Raw genomic sequence first — 26,815 nt, forward strand, 5'->3', positions numbered from 1 at the left:
GAGTTAGAGGCGACGCCGGCACAGCCGGGCTGATTCGTGGCGAAGATAGAAACTTGCAGCGCAACGGCCGCTACTCGTAGCAGCTGAGTATGATCTGTTTCCTGAATGAGGAAATAGGCGGCAGGCCCGGTTCAGTTCCTCAAGCGACCGCCGCGGGTTGGAGGAAAACTTTCCCTTTTGAGCATGTGCGTGGCATCCTTCCACGGGTTCCACGCACCTGCCCTCGCCCAGCCCGCTGCTAAGCTCCTCTTGGAAACCAGATCCTCTGCAGAAATAGACGGGCTCACATCTTTCACCTCTAAGATCAGTCACAGAACCATTAAGGTTAGAAAAGACCTCTAAGATCATCTAGTCCAACCCTTCCCCCACCAAGCACATATCGACAGCATTTACCAATGCTGACATATATTTACCTTGAGAACAGTTTGAATGAGATGAGCAGGATAGGGCCCAGCAAACAAACCCACGGCATACAGCACAGTCAGAAATATTTAATGTACCTTTACAGGGCAAAACAATCTACCGCAGCCAGGTAAGTACATTGAGAAAGTTTTTATTAGAACATATATTTCTGCCAAAATAAATACTTCTTTTCTCCAGAAAACATTAGAAAAAGGAAACAGGAGGAAAAAAAGCATGGGTTTAATACTGTAATTTCAAAATTACCATGAACACTACTTGAATACTTTGCTATGTAAATAACATTACTTGCTATTGCTGGTAAAGTTGCTGCTCTGACATCAGTGATTTCCACAGGATTTCCACACGCATGGTGTGCCTCAGGGGTTTCTCAAACTCAGTGACAACAGCAGAGTCCCAGGATGCATTTAGCTCAAATCTGCTTTAGATGCTGTTTCCCAGAGCAACAGAAAACCCCTTAAGAAACAGGTATTTATTTCCAAGTTAGATTTCTAATCTCCCTTTGCGGAAGGGTTGAGGTGCAGCCACACAGCAGGATGGATGCAGTTAGAGACCGTCCCGCAGACTGGGAGCAGAGAAGTGTCCCATGGGTGGGCAAGGGGAAAGGAGGAAGAGAAGAGGGAACAAGTGCTGGTGCATTCAGAAAGGCAGACACCGCAGGGACGCAGGGCAGGCAGAACCCACTGTGAAGGCACAGGGTGAGTTTGGCACAAACTAAATGGCTGGTGTGGCGACCAACCGAGGTGGTCTATTCTCTCATCATTTTAAGGGGAAGATGAGAAAACTGCTGGAAAGAACTGTTGGCAAGGCCCTCGAACTTTGGCAACACGCAGCACTGCCAACCACACCTACTCTTTGCAGAAATGGACCCATAAGGAAAACAGACACAAATGCATGCAGGGAGTTTCAGGGTTTCTCCCACAACTACTTTGGCAAAAGTGACAGCTCTTCTCTCAAGAGGAGTGAAAGCTTGGAAACTGGATTACTAGATTAGATTTTTAAAATGGACAAAAAGAGTGGTAAATATCTAAGAACTTAGGAGAACCCCAGAGCTGACAGATGGCAACACCCTCTTATTCTCTAGTCTGAGTGCTGCAGGTACACCCAGGAAGTCACGAGAAAGCATTTCCTAAGTCCTACTGACAGTCTTCAGAAGCATTTCCTCCTACCCCTTGAAAAACCAACTTGCGGAACTATTAACAGTAGGTCAGGCAGCAAACCAAACTCAACACACCACACATGCATGGGGGTTTACAGAGCATGCCATCGATACACACTGTTGTGCACAGCATTGAACCACATGTTGTACAGGTTAGGGAACTGTTAGATGCACAAGAAGTTGATCTTTAGCCATGTTAAAAGCAGCAAGTAGTATCTGTATCATAGGAAGAAGAAAAAGAAAATGGATTCCTGAATGCACAGATCTTTTAAATGAAACAACAGAAACTGCAAGGGTTGAAACTCTTGCAAAATTCAAGTGAATATTATAAAGATTTCAGATGTGGGCTGCAAGATGAATTTTTGGTCCAGGATCTTGACTTCTTAAATACCACATACAAGAGAGCACAGGCCCTGGCCACTGCCAGCAGGCTTCCCAACCACACATTCTCCCCTTCTAGTTTGCTGATGTACAAAAAGATACAGCAAGAACTTCAAGGAAATCATGAAACTTTTCCTAAGGAAGCAGAGGGCAGTGTGCGGTATTTATTTTTGACAGATCACTTCCTTTATCTGAGCTTGAATCTACAAAGCCAACAAGCTGTCACACAACAGCCACTTGGGAATACAAGCCAAAAGAGGGTTGAGAGAGTGGTACTTTCCCAAGTATCCTTCCACAGTCTGCAAATTAGCATGGGGAAAGCAGGAGTTTCCTCCCAGAAGCGATAGGCCTTTACATTTAAAGCCAGGCTTTGATTTGTGGTTAAAGTCAGCAGTGCATAAAAGTTTATTATATTAACATCTCAAAAAGGAGCTAACAACAGATGAGGTGCAAGAGAATGAAATTCAGACCTTTTATCAGCCACAGCAGTTACTCCGCTGAAATGTGTGGACCAGAATCAGCAAACCTTCTGGATCAGAGCACTGGAAGACAGTGGCACCAGCCCAGCTGGGTATGATACACAAGAGGAAAGCAGGGGTTGAGGATGCCAAACTGCAATTTCTTAGCATGTACTATTGCCAAAAGAATTTGGTTCAGTTTAGTGGTTTACATAAATCAGTCAGTGGTTTTACCAGTCCAGGAAGAAGGAAAAAATAAAAATAGTTGCATCATTTTTCTCCACCCATATGTTAACACAAATAGGCAGAGCCAAGAGGGCAGCAGCCTCTAAGCACGAGGTTTCCTCATCTGGCTTTACCCTTCTGGCTTTACTTCTGGATGTAATGCTTTAATTTCATGCCACCAAACAGCTACACATTCTCTCCAATTGCTCCATGTACATTAGGGATAGGAGATGCACATTCAGCAAACTAAGAAGGTAGCCCAGAGCAGTGGAAAACAATAAGCACTCACACCAAATCACAAACACCTTATCTCAAACATATCCTGCTGTCACAAACTGACAGTAGTTGGTTGCTGGTTCACCTTCACTACATTTATGGCATTCAGCTTGTCCCACAAGCTTTAGAAAAAACAAAAATACAAGACCAATATGCTTTATAATCCTATATTCCCAATCTGGTTTCAGAATCCTCTATATTCTTTTTCTCTTCCCATCCACAGTGATTCCTCTACACCATAGTTGCCTTAACTATGTGAAGCTTAAGAATAAATCTGACTGTAAGTGCAGGCCTACTTCATAAACTATGCAGGCCCTTGTGTTACACAAGGTAAGCTATGTTCAGGAAGGACTGTGGGCTGATATTCTCAGCCACAAGTTAGTATTTGGTCTGGTGTCTCACAGACAGCATCAGCATCACAGCTGCCCACTGTCTTGCCTCCCAGACTGCAACAGCCACTGGTGAAGAAGTGCTCTGATGCTAATCAGTCTCTGCTACAAGTACTCAAACCTCTTCAGGGCACAGTTATGCTGGTGGGAGACAGCACCCACCACCTCACCCACGCTGCCTGTGGAGATGTGACTAAGTACAGTCACTACCTTCTCCACCTATTAAAATTTCTGAGCATATTTTCACTTTTTAAATCAAAGGGAGAAATCAGACTATTATAAATTACTATTCCACATATAGGCTATGTACCAGCTTCAGACACCCTGTGCAACTCTCCAGAAGAGAGGGCTTTGGCCAGTCACATACTGTTTGTGCTAGGAGAGGTAGAAGATGTCTCATGCAGCAAGATGGGCTGCAGAAGGAGATACCAGGAGCTGGCTTTGTGTCACAGTGCAAAGACTTAAGTACACGCAAACCCCACAGGAAGCCACATCTCATCCTGGGAAGAGCAGAGAGCTTATGTTTCTGCACAGCAAGTCACAAGTAGACTGCTACTGATAAAGCAGAATCCAGACCTGCTCCAGCTTTTTAAGGGACAAGACAAGCACAGTCAGTTCCAAGAAAGCTGGCACATGCACCAGCACTCCTGATTTCACTTCCACTTCTTGTGCTCCTGCTATAGACAGCTGCATAGCTGTACCAGTGAGCCACAACACAAGAGGCAAACTGTGAGGCTGATATAACTGCAAACCTGAATCTTTCTAATCCCAAATCCTCAAATAAAAGAGTTAAGTCCCAGCTTGACATTCTTACGTGGCATCCACTTGGAATTTCCTTCCGTTGCATGGTCCCTTAATGAGTGAAGCCCAACCCCTGCCAAAGGCAGCCACTTTTTCAGACATTCTACCACCAATCTCTCAAAGATAACATGACCCATACAATCTCACATTCCTATAAGCACTTCACATTCCTTCCTCACTGTCAACTGATGAACTGATCCTGATGTAGTAGGGCTGAGCTTTTCCAGTGTGACCCCACACTAATTCCATTCACAGTGACAAGAATGAGGCTTCAAACTCCTCAAAGAAAAAAGCTCAGCCTTAGTTACTGCTTTAAAATAAGCTCGATGACATTTAACACTCTAAGTTCAAGCTGCCAAAGTTCTATCAGAATGGAAATTACACAGGGAGAGTCCACAACAATATAAACCAGAATAAACATTCTACTTTTCTACATTTCTGTGGCCCCAGTGCATTCTGCAATAGGGCCAGCTCTGGCTTCCAGTGGGGATGCAGTTAAGGGACAAAGACAATGATCCAGCGTCGAAGAATAAAATCAAAAGGAGATTTGGAGCATTGGTTTGGCAAGAGACTACTTATCTTTCAGCAGCACAAAGACCTAAGGGATGTCAGATGATTTGCGAAAAAACAGATTAATATGCTCAGAGCCAAAGGAAGCTAAAAGCTACGTGAACTTGAGAGCATCATCTACATCCCGATTATTTGGCGGTGAAAAGCCAACAGCAATTCAAAGTGCATTATGTGGGATAGCCCAGCTGGATCAGCATCAGCATGGCTATGGGCCATGGCCATGCCTCAACACAAGTCTAGAGCAAGGGATCAGCCTCTGTGCCTTTGACACAGATTACTTACCCAGCCCAGTGGGCAACAAATGGCTACAGACAATTCCACCAGTCTCCATCCTGGGAAGTCCCCTTTGCAGCATATTCATGAGCACAGGGCAGCCTGCTGCCAAGGGATAAGACTGGTCTCACCCTGTATCTGTTTCTCTTCCCACCCATCCCCACCCCCCCAGCACAGCAGGCTCAGAAGAGTGGCAGGCACTCTTTTGCACAGTCCAAAGGTGGAAATTTCATCTGAAATCCTTCCCAAGGGAAGAGGGATGCCTGCATGTCCACATTGATGCAGAGTAAGCCCATCACAAGCTGACGCTGGTACTCCTCCCACTTCAGCATGACATCAGACAGGGAACGGTTGCTTCTCATCCATATAGGCATTGCTTCACCACAAGGAGATGCTGAAGAAATTGGCAGGCTCTGGGGCCCACCAAGCTCAAGATGATAGTAAAGCCTGAAAGACAGACATGCAAAGAATTAGTATGTGGGACAGCTTGAGCAGGTCACGAGACCAGAGCTCCAGAACTGCAGAGACGTTTCCATTTCACCACTAACTGGCTGCACAGCCATAGTCCTTCGCATCTCTCAATTATTCAGATCATGAGTTCTTGCAGGAAGAATCACTTTCTCATGCTAGGATCTGAATCATAGCTAGGACCCTCTGCCTACTACTGTAATATTTTCTTATTCTCATCCAAGTCTTGCCTCAGCCTTACAGCAGGGAATTGAGCTCAGAAAAGCTGGTGCCAAGGCACACACCCACACACAGATCCAAAGCACTCTGCCACATTTGGGAAATCCTCTGATATTTCTTGGCCGCTCTAGTGCTTTGCCACTCTAGTGCTTTCCCACTCCAAAGCAAGCTTAGGTCCTGAGACAAAAAAAGTCATTTGAGCTCAAGTAACCCTTAGAAGGGACGTTGTTCTGGGGACCCTGGACTGACAAACATCACAGCTGTCTTCCACAAAAGGAAAGTAGAATAAGCTAGGATATTACAATTAGATATACATCTTCTAATCTATTGTTCTACTAACAGCTTCATTATGAAGGCCCTGTAATGGGAAGAGGGAAGTAGACCATGTTCTGAGTCTACCAAACAGTTAAGGAGTGGACTCCATAGAAGTCAGAGGTAGAAAGGGAAATTGAGTGTTCCCCTACAGGGCAGAGCTCTGGAGGAAATCAGCCATACCTGGCTGAAAGATGGCTGCCCAGTTTCTTTTGGCTTTCTTCACAAGATAGTTGCAGATTTCAGTTATTTGCTCCCTCATCCATCTAATATCCTCAGGGATATCTGGAAGCCATTCCAGCAACCTGGAAAGAGAAGGAGACAAACATCAGTTGAACTGTACAAAGGATAGGAGGAAAACAGTATTTTAGTGGCAGTTACTGTACAGGTCATTTACACTACCACTCATAAAAGTAAATGGGAGAAGCTATGAAAGATGAGAATAGTGCAGGACTTACTCTTTACACTTTGCATCTGTGCCTTCCGCACAGCAACAGAATATTTTCCCAACCTAAGTCTATCACAAACCATTTCCTTCCAGAAGCCTTCCACAGGATACTTTGTACTAAGAACACATCTGACAGACCTGCCTTTCCAGCTGCATAAGTGTAGAGCTGGAAGCAACAGGACTACTCTCCCCTCACTTCAGAAGTGTCACATCTCATGAGATTCTCATTTTCACCTCTGCTTCCCTAGTAAAGAAGCTTTCATCCAGACTCCAAAATATATCATTTTCTAAGGCAAGTTCCAGCATGCAGCAATCTTACTTCAAGCTGGAAGTACTAGCTGCAGCTAAATTACATATGAAGGTAGGAATATTTTTGCATATGTTTGTTAAGCGGCATGAACTCCTTCCCCAGGAACTCTGGCACTACAGTATTAGAAAAGATCCTGCTTCCGCCAGCCACATTAAATATTCAGCTGCACTAGATAGAAAACCACCAGAGGAAACAGCTGAAGGCACACCTGACAGTGAAGGAAACAGCAGACTCCAGAGGCAGCAGGTAGGGGACCATCATGGCAGTGGCCACACGCATAGGCAGCGTGTTGCTAATACCAGTCAAGAGACCTCTTCTTTCCGCACAAGCCTCCAAAAGAGCTGAAGATAGAAAAGAACATGGCTGAATCTCTCTTGAGTGGGACTATCCCTTTCCCTGTAGTATCTCTTAAGTTACCCAGCCTGGTAGTCACTCCTCCTCACCTTCCACTTTTTAAATGAAGTCTTGCTTAGAGTAGTAATTCTGAGCACAGCTGAGGAACGGCAACTTGTAGTTTTATTGAGCTCCTGAATGTTACAGGTATCAAGATCCTATCCTTGCCTTATAGTGTAGAAGTGTCAAATGAGGCACCCTCTCCCAGTTCAGCCTCCACACCTTCATATCCAAGCTCTTACTTTATCTAAGCACCAGCAGGTGTTCAATCCCCAGATACCAACAAGCAAGACCCACATCCTAGCAGTCCTTTGATACAGACCAGGCAGCACATGAAAACGGCCAAGGTTCTCTTCCTTTGGACCATACCTTGGTTCAGTTTGGGAGGCAAGTGTTCAAATATGTGGTCTTCAACGACAGCAAGGGCAGTGTTGTTCTGGTCCTCAGCTTCTTTTTCTTCCTCTTTCTTCTCTCCTGGAGGGGCTTCTATTGCAAGGAGAGGACCAGCAGGACTTGGACGATTAAGGTGAAGGAGACCTGAGAAGTGATAAAGATTATACAAGTTAGCTACTCTTTCTTACCTGGAACTTAAAATATCACTCTTCACTTCACCCACCTTCCAAACAGATGGACATAACACCCTGTCTCTTTTTTGTTGCAAGGCTTACCACAATGTGTAAGAAATCCGACTGCTTTAACACGATCATCATTTTTCCCCTGCCAGAAATTCTTACATTTCCCCTCCACACACTACAGAGGGCTGTTTCATAGGGTTTAGTTGCTACATACTTCACCAGCAACCAATTCACATTCCCCTCCCACAGCTTAATCCAGAGCTGCATGACTGCTCTTATCCCAGTCAAGTACATACCACGAAGCAAACAAATGCGTTTGGTCTTCTAAATTGACACTAGGTGGCATCAAACACCCTCAGCCTGCAACAGCTGTTCAGGGAGGCAGGGAAGCCCAGGGCTGGAACATCAGATTTGCAAAAGCGTCAAACTGCCATGCCCTGGGGGCTGCTGGGGGCAGGCCAGCACTCTGCACTGCTCTGCCTCCTTAGGTGCACATAGCTGCACATAGAAGGGCACGGGCTTATCGGCTGACACTCCAAATGGCACTACACCTCTGTTGGCATAACACTAAGAACACACTACATAACTTCAATACTCAGTTGTGCCAAAGCCACTGCTCTTTCCCCAGTGTAGTCAGGGTCCTTCTGTATTGCAATGAAAAGGTACCTAGTCCATCTCTGCGTCCTAAAGAGCTAAAATATCCTTATAAGTGGAAATTCCATATTCAGATATCTGAAGCATGCTCCTTGATCAGTTTTATCCTTCCACCTTTTAAACTCATCACTAACTAATCTCGGCAAGGTCACAAAGCCTGGCACCAAAGAGGCAATTCAGCACACCCCACAAACACTCAGTGCCTTACCATTCTTCTTCAGGAAGTGCAGGGCATCCCGATAGCCCTGCTTGCACATATCCCGCAGCACCTGTGGCAGAGGTAAGCAAAAGCAATTCATTTGGAGGCTGTTCAGCTGGGCAGAGCAAGCACTCAGCTAAGTGCTGACTTGAGAGAAATTGTCCTGCTTTGAGCATGAATAAGAGGTGTAACCTGAAGGCTTTGGATATGAGAATCACTTGAGAATTCAAGTTGGAATGATACCAAATAGAAGCTTGGAATTGCAGCCACTTCATTTCCCCATCTAGAGCTGACACTGCTATGGGCAGCTGTCTGGAAGTCACTCCAACAAGCAGCCCAGAATACTTCCCTGTAGACACCAGGAAGTGCTGCTGTGCTCACACACAAAGCCAGCTAAGACTAGTGAAGAAGGAGCAAATAAAACTTGGGCAAGCATTTCAGGATATGGATGCATGCTTATTGTGCCCAAATGCCAGGTCTAACGTTGCATTTGCTCAGAAGCAGAAGCATGTAAAACTGTTAACAATGCCACCTGCTTTACTGGTGCTTTTTAGGAGAAACAGCCTCTGGCTTTGAGCTGGTATCTATAGCACGACCTTAAAAAAAAACCCTCATGAGCATGTTAGTTGTGAGAGCTGATAGATCCTTGTTTAGAAGTGGCTCTGCCTCCTGGCAAATGCCACTTCATAGAGTCATGTGGGAATCTTCTTGAACATATTACAGATCTTCCAGTAGCAAAATTAAAGCAAGGCACTTATACGATTTTGTGCAGATATTCAAAGTTTGCAAGTCACTGGATTGCTAAATGTCAAGGCAAAAAAAAATAGATGGAAAAGAAAAAGAAAACTAAGTGTCTGCAATCTTCTGCTCAAGTACACACAACAGTTAGCGTCTAACCATTTTCCCCATGTTTTGACACTGCCAAGAATCTCACCTGTGGCTCTGGAGGAAAGAGGGCCTTTGAGAGGCGGTAGAGGTTGCGAAGGTTGAACTGAATGCTTGTATTGGTGACTCTCAGCTCATGCATGTTTGTGGAACTGTCTCGTGGGCAGATATCACTCTCTCCTGAGAATGGAGACACCGTGATTGTGTTCTTCAGCTCGTATCGTGGCAAGTTGTCAGAAATTCCTCCATCAACATATCTCTGAAATAAAGAGAAATGAAGCACTCTTAATTCTTCTAATTGATCAAGCTTTTCTACTCTGTGTCCCCATTCACATCTGTGCCAAAAACTTTGGGAAAGAATGAACAACATCCAACAGATCTGGAAGAGTTGGAAGCAGTGACAACGCACTGTGCTGATTATCGTTTCCTTTTGCTATGTGCCTTTCCTCCTAGGAAAGAGTGTTTTGACCACAAGCATTCAATGACAAAAGCAAAATTCACTTGTGTGATTGCTGACTTATATCTGCCACTGGGTTTCAACACTATCTCTGTTCATTTCAACACTATGATACACCAACAACCACCTGCAATGCAAACTAATCTCAGCTGTCACACTGCCACAGAGAGACATTTTTACTTGTGTTCAAAACGAATAGCTCAAACACAGGTCCCCACTGTCCCAGTTTGTTAACTAAGAAGGAAAGCACTTTATTTGTTGCTAGGAGGCTAATCAAGCAGCAATTCCAACACATGGGTACGCATTTATGGTCCACTAGCTTTGGTGTGATAACAGAGTACGAGGGACTCAGGTTTTCTTATCAGAGAACATTCTGTACATACGTACTGTAAACAGTTGCATTCCTCCTGTTGGAAGGACAAACCCAGCAGTATGTACTCCAAGTATTCTTTAATGTACCATAATTGCACAAGGAGTTGAGCAAAAGAATCCCTATCAGAGGGCTCTGACAGAGCAAGCAATATGGAGAAGATGGAGATATTGGTCAAGTTGAGAGAGCAGCAAGCTTGAGATCCTTGCAGAAACAAGACTTGAGCTCTTGTGTATCTCTGATAAAAATGAGAATGATTAGTTTTATAGGAGAGTTGATCTGTTTGCTGTCTAAAAATCTTTCCTTTGGCTGGGTTCAGAAGTAAATCAGTGTGCATTAGCTACAAAGCCCCTGAAGCAGCAGCTATAACACCTAGCTCTCCACTGGTTGGGCAGCTGAACAGGCAAAAGGGAAAGCTGATTCCCAACAAAGTAGGGAAATGCTGACCAGAAAAGGACGTACTTTAATTCTACACCCTGCTTTGCCTCACTTATCAGGCAGGCTGACCACTGCACAGCCACGGAATCATGGAACAGTTAGGGAAAACTTAGGAAAACACTGTCTGCTTTGCCTGGAAGGTGCCTGCCACTTTCTCTGAAAGGCACACATGTTGAGACCTCTCCAAGTAAGCTGTAAGAGCCTGATGAACAGTTCATATGCTCCTGGACTTCAAGTGTGCAAATGCAGCTAGAAGAATTCAGCTCCCATCCAAGCAACAGGATCAGAGTGGACTACACAGGGGGCTTCTAGAGGGCAAACTAAACTGTTGGGCTACCTCTATGTACATGTTTAAGAGAAGTGGCTTGTAATTCCTGTCGTAGGCTACAGACCACAGTTAACTCATAGCACGGAGCACTTCATCCATGTCAGGCCTTGTTCACCAAACATGGTATCAAGACAGACACGGTCAGTGGCTCCTGCGTTACCTGGGTTTGGAGAGTGAAGAAGGCAGAAGGATGAGATAGAACTCAAGGACACATGCATCCTGCTGGAAACAGCAACTTTCACTCTGCCTGAAGAAGACAGAGATGAGCTGTTTTGGCCAATCAGCTGAGACAAAGCTAGCCTGTGCTAAGGATGCAGAAACATAAGTTTTCCAGAGGGTGGCAGCAGAAGCTAACAGATGTTATTTGAAAGACGTCTACAATAAAGCTAGCAGCCAAAGCCTGCATTGAAATCAAGGAACACACATTCAGACCCTGCCTTCTGGCCCACCATTCTGCAAGCAGCACTGTTTACGCTTCTTACTCAAGGTCAGCCAGTGCTTCTTTGGATTTACCTGAACCTCCCGCCAATCCAAGGCTGACCACTCTACAGTCTCTTGCAATGCCACGAGCAGCATCAGCACCACTGGCTGCAGCCTCAACCTACCTGCAGGTGTAAGCAGCAACTCCTGGGGACAGCCCACAGTCTGAGATTATTCCTGAGGTCCCCAGCTTCACTCTCTTACTGAGTCCTCCCCATCCCCAGGTCCTGCACTCAACAAGAACAGCCACCTCTCTTCTACCCTTTTTAAAGCTTTATCTCACCAACATGCCACTGAAAGGTCACAGCTAGAGAGCATGTTTTCAGGTCAGTAACTGACCCTTTAGTTCCTCAGTACTTAAGAACTCGTTTCTCCTTCCCTCCCACTCACCTTCATCATCCCCTCCATAAGGAGGCTAGAGTTACAAAAAGCAAACACTGGAAAAACAGGAGGGAAAAGAATGAATTTGATAAGGACACTGTAACTTTCACAGACATACTGCCTTGAAAACAGATACCTGTGAGTTGAGTTGGCTTGCCATTCTGTTTTGTGGTAAATAGTCATTAGTTGTGCTAAGAACCATGTAGTCCCATTCCAAAGCCTTTTCCCAAGTTCATGCCCTATCTAATTTAGCCATTCACCTCACCATACTGACTTTCAAAAATAGAAAGTGTCATTACTTTCTGGGGAAGAGATAAAAATTAGTTTCCTCCTCTCATCCCACACCCGTGCCCACCCTCCCCCAGCCCCTGGCTTTACCCACATGGAAACTTCACATGAGAATTCACTCCCTGGTACACCAGGGCAGCTGCTAATTTCATAACCCGATTGCTGTACACTGTTTGGGAATTTTGTGATTTTTGCCTGAGCCAGGCACCTCAGTTAACACCAAAGAGGTCTTATGCAAGAGCCACTGCTACATTCCCACCAGCTGTAGGACAAAAATCCAGACTGTAGCTGTTGAGCAAATGCCAAACCAGCATGATCTTGTCATTTCTTTGAAGGGCTAGACACTGATCATTTATTCTAGATCATTTCTCTGCTCGACATGCTTACACAATATAAAAACAGCCTAGTTGCATATTATGCAGGAGCAAAACCGACCTCACTTGTAGGACACCTAACAGATTTGATACCTTGTCAGACTGAGGCATCTTGATCAGCTTATTTTGTGAGAAAGCAAGACACACAGATGTGAACAGCAGCTTTTCCTTTCAACTGGTTAGACTGCAAATAAGCTGCCTTTTGCAGTGCATTACCTCACACACCACAATAGAAGTCCAAGCTCAGCTTAGGCATTACTGCTATATACAAAGATTCTCCAGCCCTGTGCAGCTTTCAAGCATTTTCATTTCTAACATGAACATACAAAAGGGAGAAACTGCTCTGGACGCTTCCTTAAACAGGAAATTAAAAAGAGCACTTGCAGATAAAACATTCAGAGAGGAAGGACATGAGGAGCACCATGGAAAAGAGGCCTGCTAACAGCACCAGTTGTGAAAATTCTTCAAAGGATGCCAGGCTTGTAGGAAAGGAACACACTTCTATCCTGGAAACAAGTTCTTTCCACGTGAACAGTGGGATAGAGCCTCAGTGCTGGAGAGTTTCACCAAGGAGCCATAGTAACTGTCCACTAAATCTACTAAATCAGCCACCACTTAAATTACTTCCACCAGACTTCAGGACATTTTAGCCAACTGCAGGACCTGAAAACAAGGCATATCCATTGCTAATGTTATTTATTTGGGAATTTCTAATGCTTCTTCAGGATAATTGCTGCTAGGTAACAGGCAGTTGGATTGCCCAAACTGAGTATTTGTTGTCTTATTCATTAGTACGTAATTTAATGAAGAAATATTTTAAGAGCCTTACCACTCCACGCAACGTTGGAGGTATCAGCCCACAGTAGACAGGAATAAAGGTGCTGCAGACACAGGCCTGAAGAAGAAAGAGATCCACATAAGAATGACATCAAAGCCTACTGAGTTAATCAGAGCATCGTACGGACACACACAGAGATTTATACCACATCATGAAAGACATTTGGAGACAAATGCAAAACAAAACAATCTGCTGTTCTTGCCCAGCCCTCTGCAATAAGCTTCAAGTCACCTGGATCAGTTCCTCCTTGGAATGGAAGTCTGACAGTATGACGTTTTCTCCATCAGACACTCGTGTGAGGGAAATACCCAAGCGTCCTGCTGCCACCTCATGCCCATTCTCTGGCACAGTCTTGGACAGGCAGAGCCGAATGATCTTCACCAAGTTGAAAGAGGGGTGAAGTGGACCCAGGAACCTCTTTCGTGCTTCTTTAGACACTCGAATGATGCTGGCACCAGCCTCACCTGTAATGAGAAAAAAGCACCATGAAATGGTAGCAAGAAATCAGCCTTTTTCACAAAATAAGATATAGAGAAGTTTTGTACACAGCTATGCTTTTCTCCATATTTGCTGATACAGCTCAAGAGAAGTGGCTACTACAGGCACAGTTACTGACTCTCAGAAGCTAGCTGTGTTGGCACTCACAAACTTGCATTGCAAACAGCTACCCTCATCTCACACGTGCTCTGTTAAGCCAAGGATGATGATATGCACCTGGATAAGGTGCTCTTCCAGGAGGTCCTGTTTAAATGAACAATGGAGGGCTGGTGGAAAGACAGACTAACACAGAAAACGAGGTTATTTTGGTGTTTTGCTGTTGCAATTGAGCTTATGGCTAAATCCACTCCAAAACATCCTCTTTTTTTCCTGACATGAAAGACGCCATTTACTGGCACTTTTGCTTATAGGCAAACTGGAATATCATTTATTTCCAAGTGATCCATCATCACAGCTCTGCTGGCAATGTCAATCACATCTCAGGTGAGCAAAATGGACACTATGATCCTTTAGGCAATCAGTGATTTAGAGAGGATTTGGTGCCCTGTCTCTTCTGTGCCCTACTTCACAGCACTAGAAACAGGCCCTGTGGGGAAGCAGGATTCACAAGGGCATGCCTGCTTTACACTTTCCCTCAGTGACCGAGCTGCAAAGGCAGCTGCTAAACCCATTGGTCACTGGGAGCTCAATCTGGCAAGAGTACCACAGCTCTGCAGTAGGAAAGAAGGGAAAGGACAAAACAAAACCACCAACCCAAGCCAAACCCTCCACACCCAGCACACTGCCCTTTGCACACACTGTCAGATGCCTCCCCATATATCTCCTAGTCACAATGGGATACAAAGCATTCCACTGAGTACAAGGCAATCACTGCACTCTCAGAGATGTAGTTATTATATATCTGAGAAAAGTATCAAGAGAAGAATCACAGAAACAGAAAGAAAACAGCCATGTTTTCACAAATCTTCCCTGCAATCAAACTGAGATCTGGTTTTTGGACAAAGATGAAAGTTGCTATCAGTTCAAGCCAACTCTATTGACTAGAGACCTCTCTGTTTTCCTGTCTTCCCTCCCCAACCCTGCGACCACAGCCAAGTTAGACCTAGGTTAATAAACAGAGATAAGGGAAACAACATCCTCAACACAATATTGACACATCCCATTCTTTTGCAATACACGTGTGCCAGCAACATGTTTTCCCTTAACGCAGCCTGGGAACGTGATTTTGTGCGTAGGAAAGCCAGCAACACCAGTAGCTCAAGCAAGCTCAGAATGAGACCCTTGGCCATGACCAGAAACTCTGGGGTCAGGATTTAGGTAATGTGAGGTAGCAACTTAGCAGAAAATCCAAGTTCCCTTCTTTGAAGCAATTTTTAGCACTATAATCCCAGTCTTCTGCTCTTTCCTATAGTAACGTTTAGCAGCCTAATTCTGATCTTACTTACTCAATTAGCAGTAAGCCACTGAGCCCAGCCTGTTCCAGATAGTAGCTGCATGGTTCAAGTTTCTTCCTAACACTAAGTAAACCCATTTCTGTGGGGTCAGCTTACGAGCAGCATGACATTAGCACTACATCCCTACAATATGTTTGCATCTTACAAGGTGAACAAAGAGCGTGCAACAGAGCCAAAAAGAAGTCTGGCACCTTGGCCCCATGATCCTAAGAAACTCAGCTGCACTGAGAAGGTGACCGAGGAGCCGGTCCTTAAAGAAACATGCCTTCAGACTTAGAACCCTGCCTGCAGAAAGATTTGATAGTGGTAGTGAAAACAACCCCAATAAAATGGAGCTTATGACTAATATCTGAGCAAAAGTCTGAGCTGGAAGTTGCTGAAGAAAATTGTGAAGACCTAAATGCGCCAGGAAACAGCCTGTCTCAACATCTGAGGAAGAACTTCAGTTGCAGCTACCTGCTCAACCATCATCACACAGCCAAGTGGTGTGGGAGGGACATGGGAAAACAGGACAGAATAAGAATGGCTGCTAGTCAGCAATTTCACTTCTTTAATATCTTGGGTATCGTTGGGTGTTTTTTATGTGCGCATATAAACAGATTGTAAGCAGCAGCTCTTCAGGTATTTCAGCTTAAGGGCAGTTGTGATCCTGTTGGACTTGTTAGCTCACTAACACCAAAACTGAATGACTGAATGCAGAATAGCACACAAGGCTGAGAGAGGCACAGAGTGATCCGCAGCACCACCAGTTTTCCTGGAAATGAGGTCAGCTGAGGGTTCAGCCAAGGAGTCAAGTTTATATAGCTAAATCTATGACAGATGACAAGCCCTCTTGGAAATTAGTATGGGAGAAGAAAGAAGAGGTGAGAGTGTGAGCAGAATTTGAGCTGGTTTTCCTGGAACAACTTTTGTGGTAGGGATGGGATTAAAATAGCCTGCCAGAAGGAGAAGCAGCTGAATGAGAGGAAACAGAGAAAGAAATCTTGCAGGGGTCAGCCACAAACTGTCTGCTCTTACCAGGATTAGCCCAGTGCTGATTCCAGTCCATAGAAAAAGTCTTTCACAGTTTTTGATGGATCTGGTGATTCAGGATATAGAGTCATATGGAAAACCGACATGAAATTTCTTTTCCCTTCTGAGGTACGTTGCAAGGAACACCGACAATCTCTAATAGTTCGTATTGATTGCAAGGAAAACATCCTACTCCTATTCAACAATTTATCCAACATTTATCCTCATCCAGATTTACTAAACCATTATTCCTCTTTAAAAAAATCTATATAAGGAATCTTTTCAGCAGAAAAGACACATCGCCTTACACCCCTCCCTTCCTGCACTGCCATCCCAGCACGCATGGCTAACCACAAGCCTGAGTACTGCAGGGCCTTCCTCCTCATTGTGACAATTCACAGAAGCATCAGACAGCTGAGTCCTGAACCACCTGCTGGGTAAGAAAGGCCAGAGCAACTGGAAGCTCAGCCTGCGACCCTCCTGCAGTAGCTAGAAAGAGCAAGTTACAGCTACCCAAGCAAAAAGACCTGCAGGCAGTTGCTGGTTCACGTTTCATTTTTAAGTTACATCAAGAGCTTCACACTAGCTTATTGACCTGGCAAGACCAGTTCCCTTCAAGAACTGGCTCTCATTCCCAGACACACTCAACTCTAAAATGACCCCGGTTCAAAACCTCTGCTGCCTTGCATTCTTAGGTATGCCTGCTCACCTTCCACCCAGAGAGATTAAATTATCCTTCTCTAACCTCGGAGGCATTCAGCAGAATGTACTGTTTATCACTGTATACAAAAAACAATCAGCCAAAGGAGTCTGCTACTCATTTGCCCCACAGGGAGAGAAGAGCTGAAGGGCAATCACAAAATGGATGTGGTGCTGCAGGAAACACCTTTAATTGGAGCTATGAGATCTGAGGCAAAGGCTACCTCAGCTCTGTGTGGCACATGTAGATGAAGGCTACTGCAAGAGTTAAACATCCCATGGAACCTCCCATGGGATGCAGTGTGGGGCGTCAATTGCTATGGGAGAAGGTGAGCAGAGAAGGGCCTCTTCTAACCTCTTCAGCAGCAGAGCTTTTAGCACCAAGGGCACAGTAACGCTTGCCTGCTGACATCAGGTCACACTGATATCCATTTTCCAGTCACCAAAAGGACAGATGACCCACGAAGTATTTCATGTGGAAAAAAAAGAGCTTAAGAAAGAAACAAAAATAGGAGCAGAACAGGCTGAAGAGGCAGAGGGGCATTCTGGTCATTCCGACGAGCAGCTCCTCTGGAAGAGCTCCACATCAGTACAAAGTTCACCCTCTGTGCCAGGGACATTCCTGCTCCCTGGCTAAAGCAGTGGTAAACAGAATGCAAGCTAAAAGTCTTTCTAACAGGGATGAAGAATAGAGGACAGCATGGCCAGGTGCAGGGTGGATACAGGGAATGCATCCTCACCCCTGCTGCTAGGTGGCACACACAGGGAAGTCACAGCCCAGACTGCAGATGCTGTACCTTGCCTGGACTTAGAGAGCAGGCAGGGAATTGTGCAGCACCAAAGATTCTTGCTAAACCTGTGTTGTATCCAGCGCCAACGAGAACTTGGACATCTTCCTACACATCAGCAAGGCACCACTCCTCTTTCCTCTGTCCTATTTCCCAGCAGAGGTTCCAGACTGGACAGACACTTAAAGCTCTGAAAGGAACTAGGAGAAAGTGCAAGTGCTTTTGGCACTCCTGGAGAGCCCAATGGCCTGACCAAGGTATTTTGGCCACAAGATTTCCAGGACAGGAGCCAGCTGCTTTGTACCATAACAAGGGACCTCATTTTGGAGCTGCCTTAAGGTGGTGTTACACAGAGCCCATGTTCAGCTATCTGTTTAGAGTGAGGTTTGTGTGGTGCTTGGCCCAGATGTTTTGTAGGAAAGCCCCAAAAATTTCAAGGAATTTTGCTCTCAACTTGGGCAGCAACTTCACACAACTGGAACTCCTGAGTTTCACACTGATAGATCCCTGCTTGGTCCCAAATTTAGGATTAAGAGTCAGAAGGAATCTACCAGCATTACCACCCACAAGGCTAACTTAGTTTGGTTGCATGTTCATTGCTGCTACCTCAGCTGTTCCAGCAACTCATCCTTGGAACAGCTAACAGCCAGCCTCTAGTCATGAGCACAGAATTCAGGAGAACTGTCCTATGTTCATCCTGAGTACCAATCCCCAAGCTGCTCCAGCTCAGTCTGTGCAGCTCTTGCCTCTTTGCTGAATCCTGAGTGAGCAACATGTGCTTTTCCTGCCCAGCCTCTCCCAGGAGATGATACAGTCTTAACTACAACACAATCCTATCACCAGCCTAAAAACATTAAGCTATAAGCAAGAGACGTTGAACCAGAAGTCTGCAAGTTGACCACTAGGAAATAATTAACTGAGACAATTTTATCAGATATTTCCTCTGAATGCCCATTTGCTCCGCAGAAGGAAGAGCAGATAGCAACACAGTGGTGATCTAAGGACAACTCCGGCTGAGCTTCGTGCTCGTGCTGAAGCAAACTGGTTTCTACCCATTGCCCCAAGAGAACAAGAACCAGACAGATCTTCACATGGACTGAAAGAAAGCCAACCTGGGTAGTCAGGTTCTCATTCAACACATCAGTAGTACTTGGAAGATGTCAAAGGGGGTGAGAAGAAGGAGGAGATGAAAAAGATAAATTAACGCCTCCAGAAAATAAGAACAACTTAGGAGCTGCCCTTGTGAGACATTTTCAGGTGGTGCGCATCCTACAGCTGGAGACAGATTCTCAATTTCTGGCTGAAATCCTAGAAAAATGTCTAAAAGCATTGGTGGTGGTGGGAACTACTCCTTATTTGCCAGAAGTTGCATCTATCCCACTAATTAACACAAAGTAAAACTGTCCTTTATTAAATATTTAAGGTTGGGAGAAGGCAGCTAGCACAGTAACATTTACAGGCAGCAATTCTTGTCACATCTGTGCATGTCTTCCCACAAGCTGATAATAATATTGAGAAACATCACGTACCAGAACAAGCTGTTCTTCTGGCTACTTCCCTAATTTGTGTTGATCCGAGTTATATTTATGTTACTTACATTTAAGGTTCTCACTCATTCCTTCTGTTCTACTATTTTGCCATCAGACAAGAAGCAGCTCTGATGAGTTAGATTCAGATAAGAGATACAAGAAGGAGATTTTGTTTTTGACAAGGCAGAGGCAGTAGACACAACTGTCCCCACAACACACCCTTAGTCTGAGAGCAACCCTCTCATACAACTGGCTGTTCCCAGTGCCAGGTTACCCTTCCTACTGGGGCTTTACCTACAGAACTAAACAAGTGAACTCTTTTGCAAGTGAGATTCCTTAAAAAACTTGGCCACAAATAATGGTCTCTCTCTCTTTGCTCAAGAGTTAGAGGCACCAATTCATGCCCATACTGGAGTAACTCCCAGGGATCCCTCTCAGACTATGAAGGAACATTCTCACTTTACGGGTAGGGCAAGTGGAGACACAGAGACAGCTTTTCAAGTAGAGCCAGCTCTTGCAGCCAGAGGCAGATGCTGAAGGAAGGGCTCATCCCACAATTTCTGGCCCAGATATTCAGAGCATAGCATTGCTAAGCCTACAAACAGCACCAAGGTGCAGCCTGCAGCAGAAGGGCTAAGTAAATCCAGGTCAACTGCAACTGCTTCAGATGCACAAGCCTCTCATTAACACATTTGTTCACTTCAAGTAAAACTCGGGGGAAAAAAAGCAGAGGGCTATTCTGTATTTATCAAAATAAGCCCTGAACAGAAGGAGTCCATTTTTTCCCTTAAGAGGAATAGTTATTTTTGTGCACCAGCTGATAGATAAACCAGCACTACTGGCACAACCTGGATATGGGGTGCAGATGACAAGAAATTTTTCATGTACACTGTCCTGCTGCATTGGCACTAATGTTGACACAGCAAAATCTAACTAACTAGCAGACATCCTGCAAACCAAAGCCCATTTTGTTTCTGCCGACACAGGACTGGAGCATTTGCCTTGGCAATGAAAAGCAGAAAACACTGCAGCTTCTATATGGGAAACAATCAATAGAACAGCCCAGAGGCAGCTCAGGTCAGGCAGACAGCCAGGGTTTTTGATTGGCACAATCACAACAGAAATCACCACTAGCCTAATTTATTCCACTGTAATTCTCTAATACAAGGATTAACATTGCATTTCTGCTCAGTGCTTTGGAAAGAAAATAAATGGTGTAATAGTGCACAGAAGAGAAAAGTTGCTCAGGACCATAGGCAAGCTGAACTCAAAGTCCTGTACTTCTCCATCCTTCAGTCCTTGCCAGTGTTTGAGTACAGCTTAATGTGCACGTGGTGACAGGAGACTCCCACTATTTGCAATGAGCCAGAGCAACGCTGGGCTTTGGGTTACTTGCTTTTGAAAAAGTACCCAGCAAGAAAAAGCTAGTGAAGGAAAGCACGTGAAGGGAAGGGGGGAAAAACGGACCCAAACTCAGGCTATTTCACACTCACACAGCACTTGTCCTCTGTCCTGCACAGAAGTGAACATCTTGCTTTATTTATCCTCATGAAAACTACTACCACAAAGCCTCCAGTGGTTGTTATTCTGGACAGGAATTGGTGCAGAAGGAGCAATTATCACTCACAAGCACAACTTTATACACCACACTTACTTGTCATGGTCTGTTTGCAGATCAGCAACACAGACCTCAGGATATAGTGCACCGCTTCCACTTGACAGTGGAAGTACCACTGGGAGCAAGATGCTCTGGAAGGGAAGAGAGTAGTGCTACATGACAGTAGAGAAGCCTCTTGGCTTTTCCTGCCAGCTGACAAATGCCAGCAAGGTTCAGCTAGCTTGCCTTGCCAAATACCTGCACCACAGATCCATTAAGACCAAAAGCAGAGGGAAGAGTCTTCATTTCTATTTTTAGAGCCTGAAGAATTAGCTTTCACTCCAGCTTTGCTTTACTTTACCATGCACTAGCAACTACCCTCAGCTGGCTCACCAACACCAAAGCACTGCACATCACCACCTAGGCCTATATACAGCTTCTGGAGGTTTTCAGTCTAACTGTAACTGAATGCACTCCTGCACACAGGCTCTGCCATCAAAGGGCAGCCTTACTCCCTCCTCCCTATCTTTTCTCACTGTACACTTGTGTGGCTGCTAGAGCACTGTCGAGTCCTGGCAGAAAATGAGAAATGGCTCTGAAGTCCACTCCTGGCTCTGAGCCTGCATCGTGACCAGCTCCCACATGTTTGCACTGTTAGCCAGCTGCTCCACCTCATGCCAAGTACCTCCCCACGCACCTCCACGCAGGCTGCTCACTGTGCCCGCTTCGCCCTTCCACCTCATACAGACATGTTTGGTGTCACCTTACAGCCCTCAATTTTTCCAAGCAAGACAGTGGGAACAAGAAATCTTGCTCCAAAGCAGTCTTCAAGCAGCGATCTTGTTCTGATGAAGGTTACTGAAGAAGCAATGTCAGACAGACCACAAGGCAGGCTGCATTCCATGACAAGAATGTCTGGGGATTTACATACCTTTCATCCACAGATGTCAGCTGCAGTCCCCCCAGCAGCATCAAGATGACTCAGGTTGTAAGCAAGACAGGAATCGACTACAGAAGGTTGCACAGACCCTTCTGAGAGATGGGACCCTACACAAACCTTCCTGCAAGGCTGAGAGTGCAGAAGCAAGGAAGGCAGCAAGACAGATGTAGCAACATCCACCAGAAGCTCACATACACCAAACATCTTATATGCAGAAGCACGGCTAATAGTTTAATGGCCAGTTTGTTTCCATTGATAAATTTTTAACCAATCCCACTATGTAACACCACTAGGCTAGTTAAAGTGATACAGCTCCCCTGCGCTTTGCGACAGGCCTCTAGCTTTCTCCATGCATGACATAACTTGGAGAGGATGAATCTACACACACCCTGCCGAATTATACACCAAAATAACTTTCTCACCGGGCCCAGCCCTGAATTGGCAGCATTCAAATAAGCCATCAAGAGCAAGTCTTATAATTAACATATGCTACAGGATCCTTGATCCATTTACACCAGCTGCCACCTCTGTCTCAGGATTGTAAACTAGATAATTCCCAGGAGTAGAAGTACAGAGACATTGCCAGAGCCTCCAGTGTGAAAGTGGTACTAAATCCTTTAAATGCTAAGGCTTCCAAAACCGATTGGTCCACTCAAAGAACCTGCAGTGTATCAAGAGGAAGAGGATTATTACAGGAACACGCAGCAGAAAGAAAGAGACATCATTAGAGTTGGGCAACGGAAGTACGTGCAGAAGCACAGAGGGTTCACTTGGAAAGTGCTGGCCAGTGAACAACGCAGCCAGCAGAGCTTGGCTGAATGAAATTACTATTTCCCCAGCCCTTGCATGGTCATTCTCAAGTATAGAACAAAGCAAGTGCAGCCAAGTTAAGAAAAAAAAATGTATCTTCAGCCATGCTGGTGAATACTTCACCCCCACTTCATGGAGGGTACAGTTGTGGAGAATTAGCTCTGTGCCTCCGTGCATGTATCTCTTCTTCAACTGACTGGACTGGGGCTGCTGAGCTCAGTAGAACTTTCTTCCCAGCTAAGGCCTTTGCAGGAGATACAGGAAGGGACTTGTGTTTTGACTCCCACACACTATGGAGGTCTCCCTCACGCACCTAGGAAGATCTACAGATCCCTCCCCACAGTCACAGCAGCATCAAACACGCTTCCCCCAAAATAGACTTCATGATTCATGCTCTAGCCAGCATACACTGGCATTACTCTGAGGACTCATTAGAAACTAAGCTGATTTATTCCCCTCAATCTGGGATTTGATGTTAGACTCCACACACAGAAAATAACCTCTGTGATCAGCTTTTAAGGCTTTGCATGCACAAGAAGTAATTTCAGAATGAAAGATGTTGCTACAGTTCACTGATAGCAGTACAATTCAATTTTGAAAGGTAACAGAAAGGGTTACCCTCCTCATCCTTCCTCCATTACTCAATAGAAAAAGTTCCTACAGTTCAGCAGCATAGTTTCCTGGTGGTCATATGATGACAGGTGACAAGCAAGCCTGACTATCAAATAACTGTTACTTCACCAGGGGACAAGGTTGCTCCTGACTGAGATACTAAGGGAAAAGAAAAAAAACAGGAGTTTGTAAACAACCTATGGAAAACTTTTCAAGAGCATCTCAAACAATGCTGCTCTACCTAGCAGATGTATGCTCCCTTCTGTTCCAGAAGCATCTCCACGGCTTGCTTTACTATTTTTGCTGACACTGATGGCTGATTCACTCTTCAGGACTAACTCCCACAGATGGGGGCTTGACAGGCAGCTTTGCCTCTGATAGCAGAATCCACCTCTTCTCCCACAATAGAGGCATAATTCAGCAGTCCTCCCCACCTTCAGAAGAGAGCAGTACAGGACAATACTCACGTGCTGCACAGACAGCAGAGATGCTGTTGGTTAACTATGAGTCACAAGCACCACAAGCACAGCCCAGGGCCCAAGTATCAGCTCAAAAACAGCTTTTTAGTGATTACAGGTTTGCATCCCATAATTCATACCAGGCATTATGCCTCCACAGCAAGCATGCCAAATCCCATGCAGCTCAATGAAGTGAGATCATTCCAGGCCCTTAACAAAAATATACCTCCCTATTCTCATATGAAAGATTTTGGAACCCAAAATTAAGCGTATTTTAACATTACTAGCAACTGGAAAAGGACAGTCTTATCACATCACATGAGCCAGATCTACTCACCCAGGCCCCCCAACTTCAGAATTTAGTCTTAAGGGTAAGCTCCAGGCAAAGAGTTTGTGAAAAGCTGCAGGATATGACATAGGCATAAGGAGAAGACCACAAAGTCCAACAGGAAAGGAATTCTCACTTGCTTGGCACACACAGGCACACTTCTTAGTTCGCTGGGTTCCAACAGCCCCAGAAGAAGCAGGCTTGACAGAAGCCCATTTCCCAGATAAGCCTCTGGGCTAAAAAACTAACATGTTTATAAACACCGGAGACTGCTCAATGAACTCCAACATCCACACAGATTATTCTAGTGGAGAAAACAATGCATTTTCCTGCTACTGGAAACAATAATATCAAAGGTAGAGCGAACACTTCAAATACAGGTCAACACCATTGGCAGAGCCCTGAAGAATTAATACCAGTGCCCCATAACTAGTAGTAAAGTGCTTAACATGAGCAAGGTGAGGTCATAGCAGACTATTAATATCTCCTAGTCTCTTATTTCAAAATAAGGTCCTCTGCCTAGCTAATATTCATGTCCAATATTCCCTTACTTGTGCTCAAATGTGCCTTCAAAGTCTATGCTGAGCAATCAAGGCTGCAGAATATTTGGCAAGGGCATTCACTTCAGTGTTTGCCCACAGTAGAGTTTTACTGCCACATGCAAACAACAGCAAAGTGCTCCCAGTTCAGGGTGAGGTCAGAATCAGCTCAGAGGCAAGCTGGACTGGCACAGAGACCAGAAAAGAAAGACTGGATAAGAAACAAAGTGGGATCATAGACTCTAAAGTCCAAGACAGTTTTTGTTTTCTCTGGCCAGGGTCTCAAGTGATGGAAACTAGAAAAAACGCTAAAGGAAAAACTTTTTCCACTCCTCCTCCGAAAGTATTTCTTTGCATTAAGATCACAACCAAGTACAGATAGAGGAAAGCACTAACCTTTATCTACACACAGCCAAATAAGCAAAACTTGCCACCCATTCAGAGATGATATTTAGTGCTCCAATTCAATAGACAGCACATTAGGCAGAGCAAAGCAGGATTTGCCATGAGCTTTAAAAAGCCCACAGGCTTTTTAAAAAGCCCACAGGTCCACTCAGGACCCTCCAACAGAAGAACTGCTCTCCTAGAACAGTTTGCAGCTGTACCTCCCTTTTCCCCTCTGCCCTCCTCTTCCCTATGAGCTCACCCCAACCTCTGGACCTCAGCTGCAATCTGTACTGTCAGAATGGCTTATAAAAGGGACAAAGTGCAGCAATACCAGACCCCAATTGGGCATCCATCATCTGCTTTTACTTTCAGAAGTCACCTGTTCTTTATGTAAGACATGTGCCAACCACGGGCGAGCTTAAAAAAAATAGAAATAAAATGCCCAAGAGCACTCAAACTTGAGGCATAATTTGAGTAGCCAAAATCCATGCCTTTGCTGACTTTAAACAACATTTTTGCAGTGAGGGGAGCAGTAAACATTACCTAAAAATGGCTCCTTATTCAATCCCCTTTTTCATGCCTCTCTTTACACCACAAAGGGAATGAGACAAGTAATTGGGTGTTGCCCTCTGGGTGGTTGTGGATGCTCCGGATATATAAATAGCAAAAACAAGGTAGACAAGATAAGAGACTTGCTCAGCCCTGTAAAGGTGTCTGAGCCAAAGGGTTCGGGCAGTGCCTTCAGCCTGTCTCATGTCGGTGCCACACCTCTGCAAGTCTAACACCAGGTCCTCCCAGCTCAGGAGCAGGTTGTGCAGTCAGCTCACCACTACAAGCAGCAGCTAGCAGAACAACCAAATCCCAGCAGCTATCAGCAAAGGGACCCCAACAGAAGGGATTAGAGGATGCCTGCCCATTTCCTCACCCCTGAGAAAGCCTGACATGGCAGCGCAGCAGCCTTACAAACCCCAGGCTGAGCTTCCAGCCTAGAGCTTCCTCCCAGTATGCTCCAGGAGCAACAGCCACACTCCATTGGTCGCTGCTGTAAACATAACGTTAAGGGGAAAAAGTTCAAGCCTCACCACACAGAAGCAGATAACTTTTAGCTGCATGAAGGTGACGTTTTAGAACCTGTCCCTGAGGAACAAGGAGTGCCCTGGAGAGATCACAGATGAGTTCAAGCAGCCAACAGCTCTGGTTTCACTTAGCTCACCCTCGTTTCTCTACTAAGCGCAAAAGTAAAGAGATGCAGCCGATTCCCTCACATCACATTCAAGATGCTTTTCTGCAATTCCTGTTCTCAAAATAAACAGGAAAAGCTTCAAGTGCAGCAAACCCTATCGCGCTTTTACACCACCACTCCCCGCCCCCCCGTTCAACGGGCGCTTACCGAGGCAGGCGCCGCTGACGAGGGCGGTAGCGGTGAGCGCACCGGCCGAAGCCCCGTACACCTTCCGGGCGTTGGCGACGAGGAAAGGGGCATGCTCCTGGAGGCAGCTGGCCACGCCGATGTGGTAGACCCCCAGAAAGCCGCAGCCGGCGAAAGAAATGTTCCAAGCGGAGTCCAAAGGGAACATGGCCTACGAAAAGGCCCGGGAACGCCGGAGGGCACCGCTCACATCCCACGGCCCGTCAGCGGGCGGGCCGGCTAGAGAGCGAGAAAAACTGCGGCCAGCGGAACGCACGCAGCCGCCGGCAGCCACTGCGCTGCCGCGCTTATATGGGGCGGTCCGGCACGGCGCCCCGCCTCCAGCCTGTGGAGGGGCAGAGCTGAGGGGCGGCGACATCGCCGCCCC

At 45.5% G+C, this 26,815-nt stretch overlaps 1 protein-coding gene across 1 annotated transcript; it reads right to left on the bottom strand.

Annotated features, from left to right (window-relative positions):
- Positions 1 to 5,127: 5,127 nt before the first annotated feature.
- PNPLA2 (patatin like phospholipase domain containing 2) lies at positions 5,128 to 26,610 on the bottom strand. Its single transcript, NM_001303209.1, is given in 10 exon segments — positions 5,128 to 5,399; positions 6,135 to 6,161; positions 6,164 to 6,256; positions 6,918 to 7,050; positions 7,472 to 7,639; positions 8,540 to 8,600; positions 9,465 to 9,674; positions 13,361 to 13,426; positions 13,601 to 13,833; positions 26,410 to 26,610. Coding segments are annotated over 10 exon segments (1,443 nt in total). The 5' UTR covers positions 26,597 to 26,610; the 3' UTR covers positions 5,128 to 5,134.
- Positions 26,611 to 26,815: the final 205 nt, after the last annotated feature.

Source organism: Meleagris gallopavo, chromosome 5 (genome assembly GCF_000146605.3).
Source record: "Meleagris gallopavo isolate NT-WF06-2002-E0010 breed Aviagen turkey brand Nicholas breeding stock chromosome 5, Turkey_5.1, whole genome shotgun sequence".
In the NCBI taxonomy this organism is placed as follows: domain Eukaryota; kingdom Metazoa; phylum Chordata; class Aves; order Galliformes; family Phasianidae; genus Meleagris; species Meleagris gallopavo.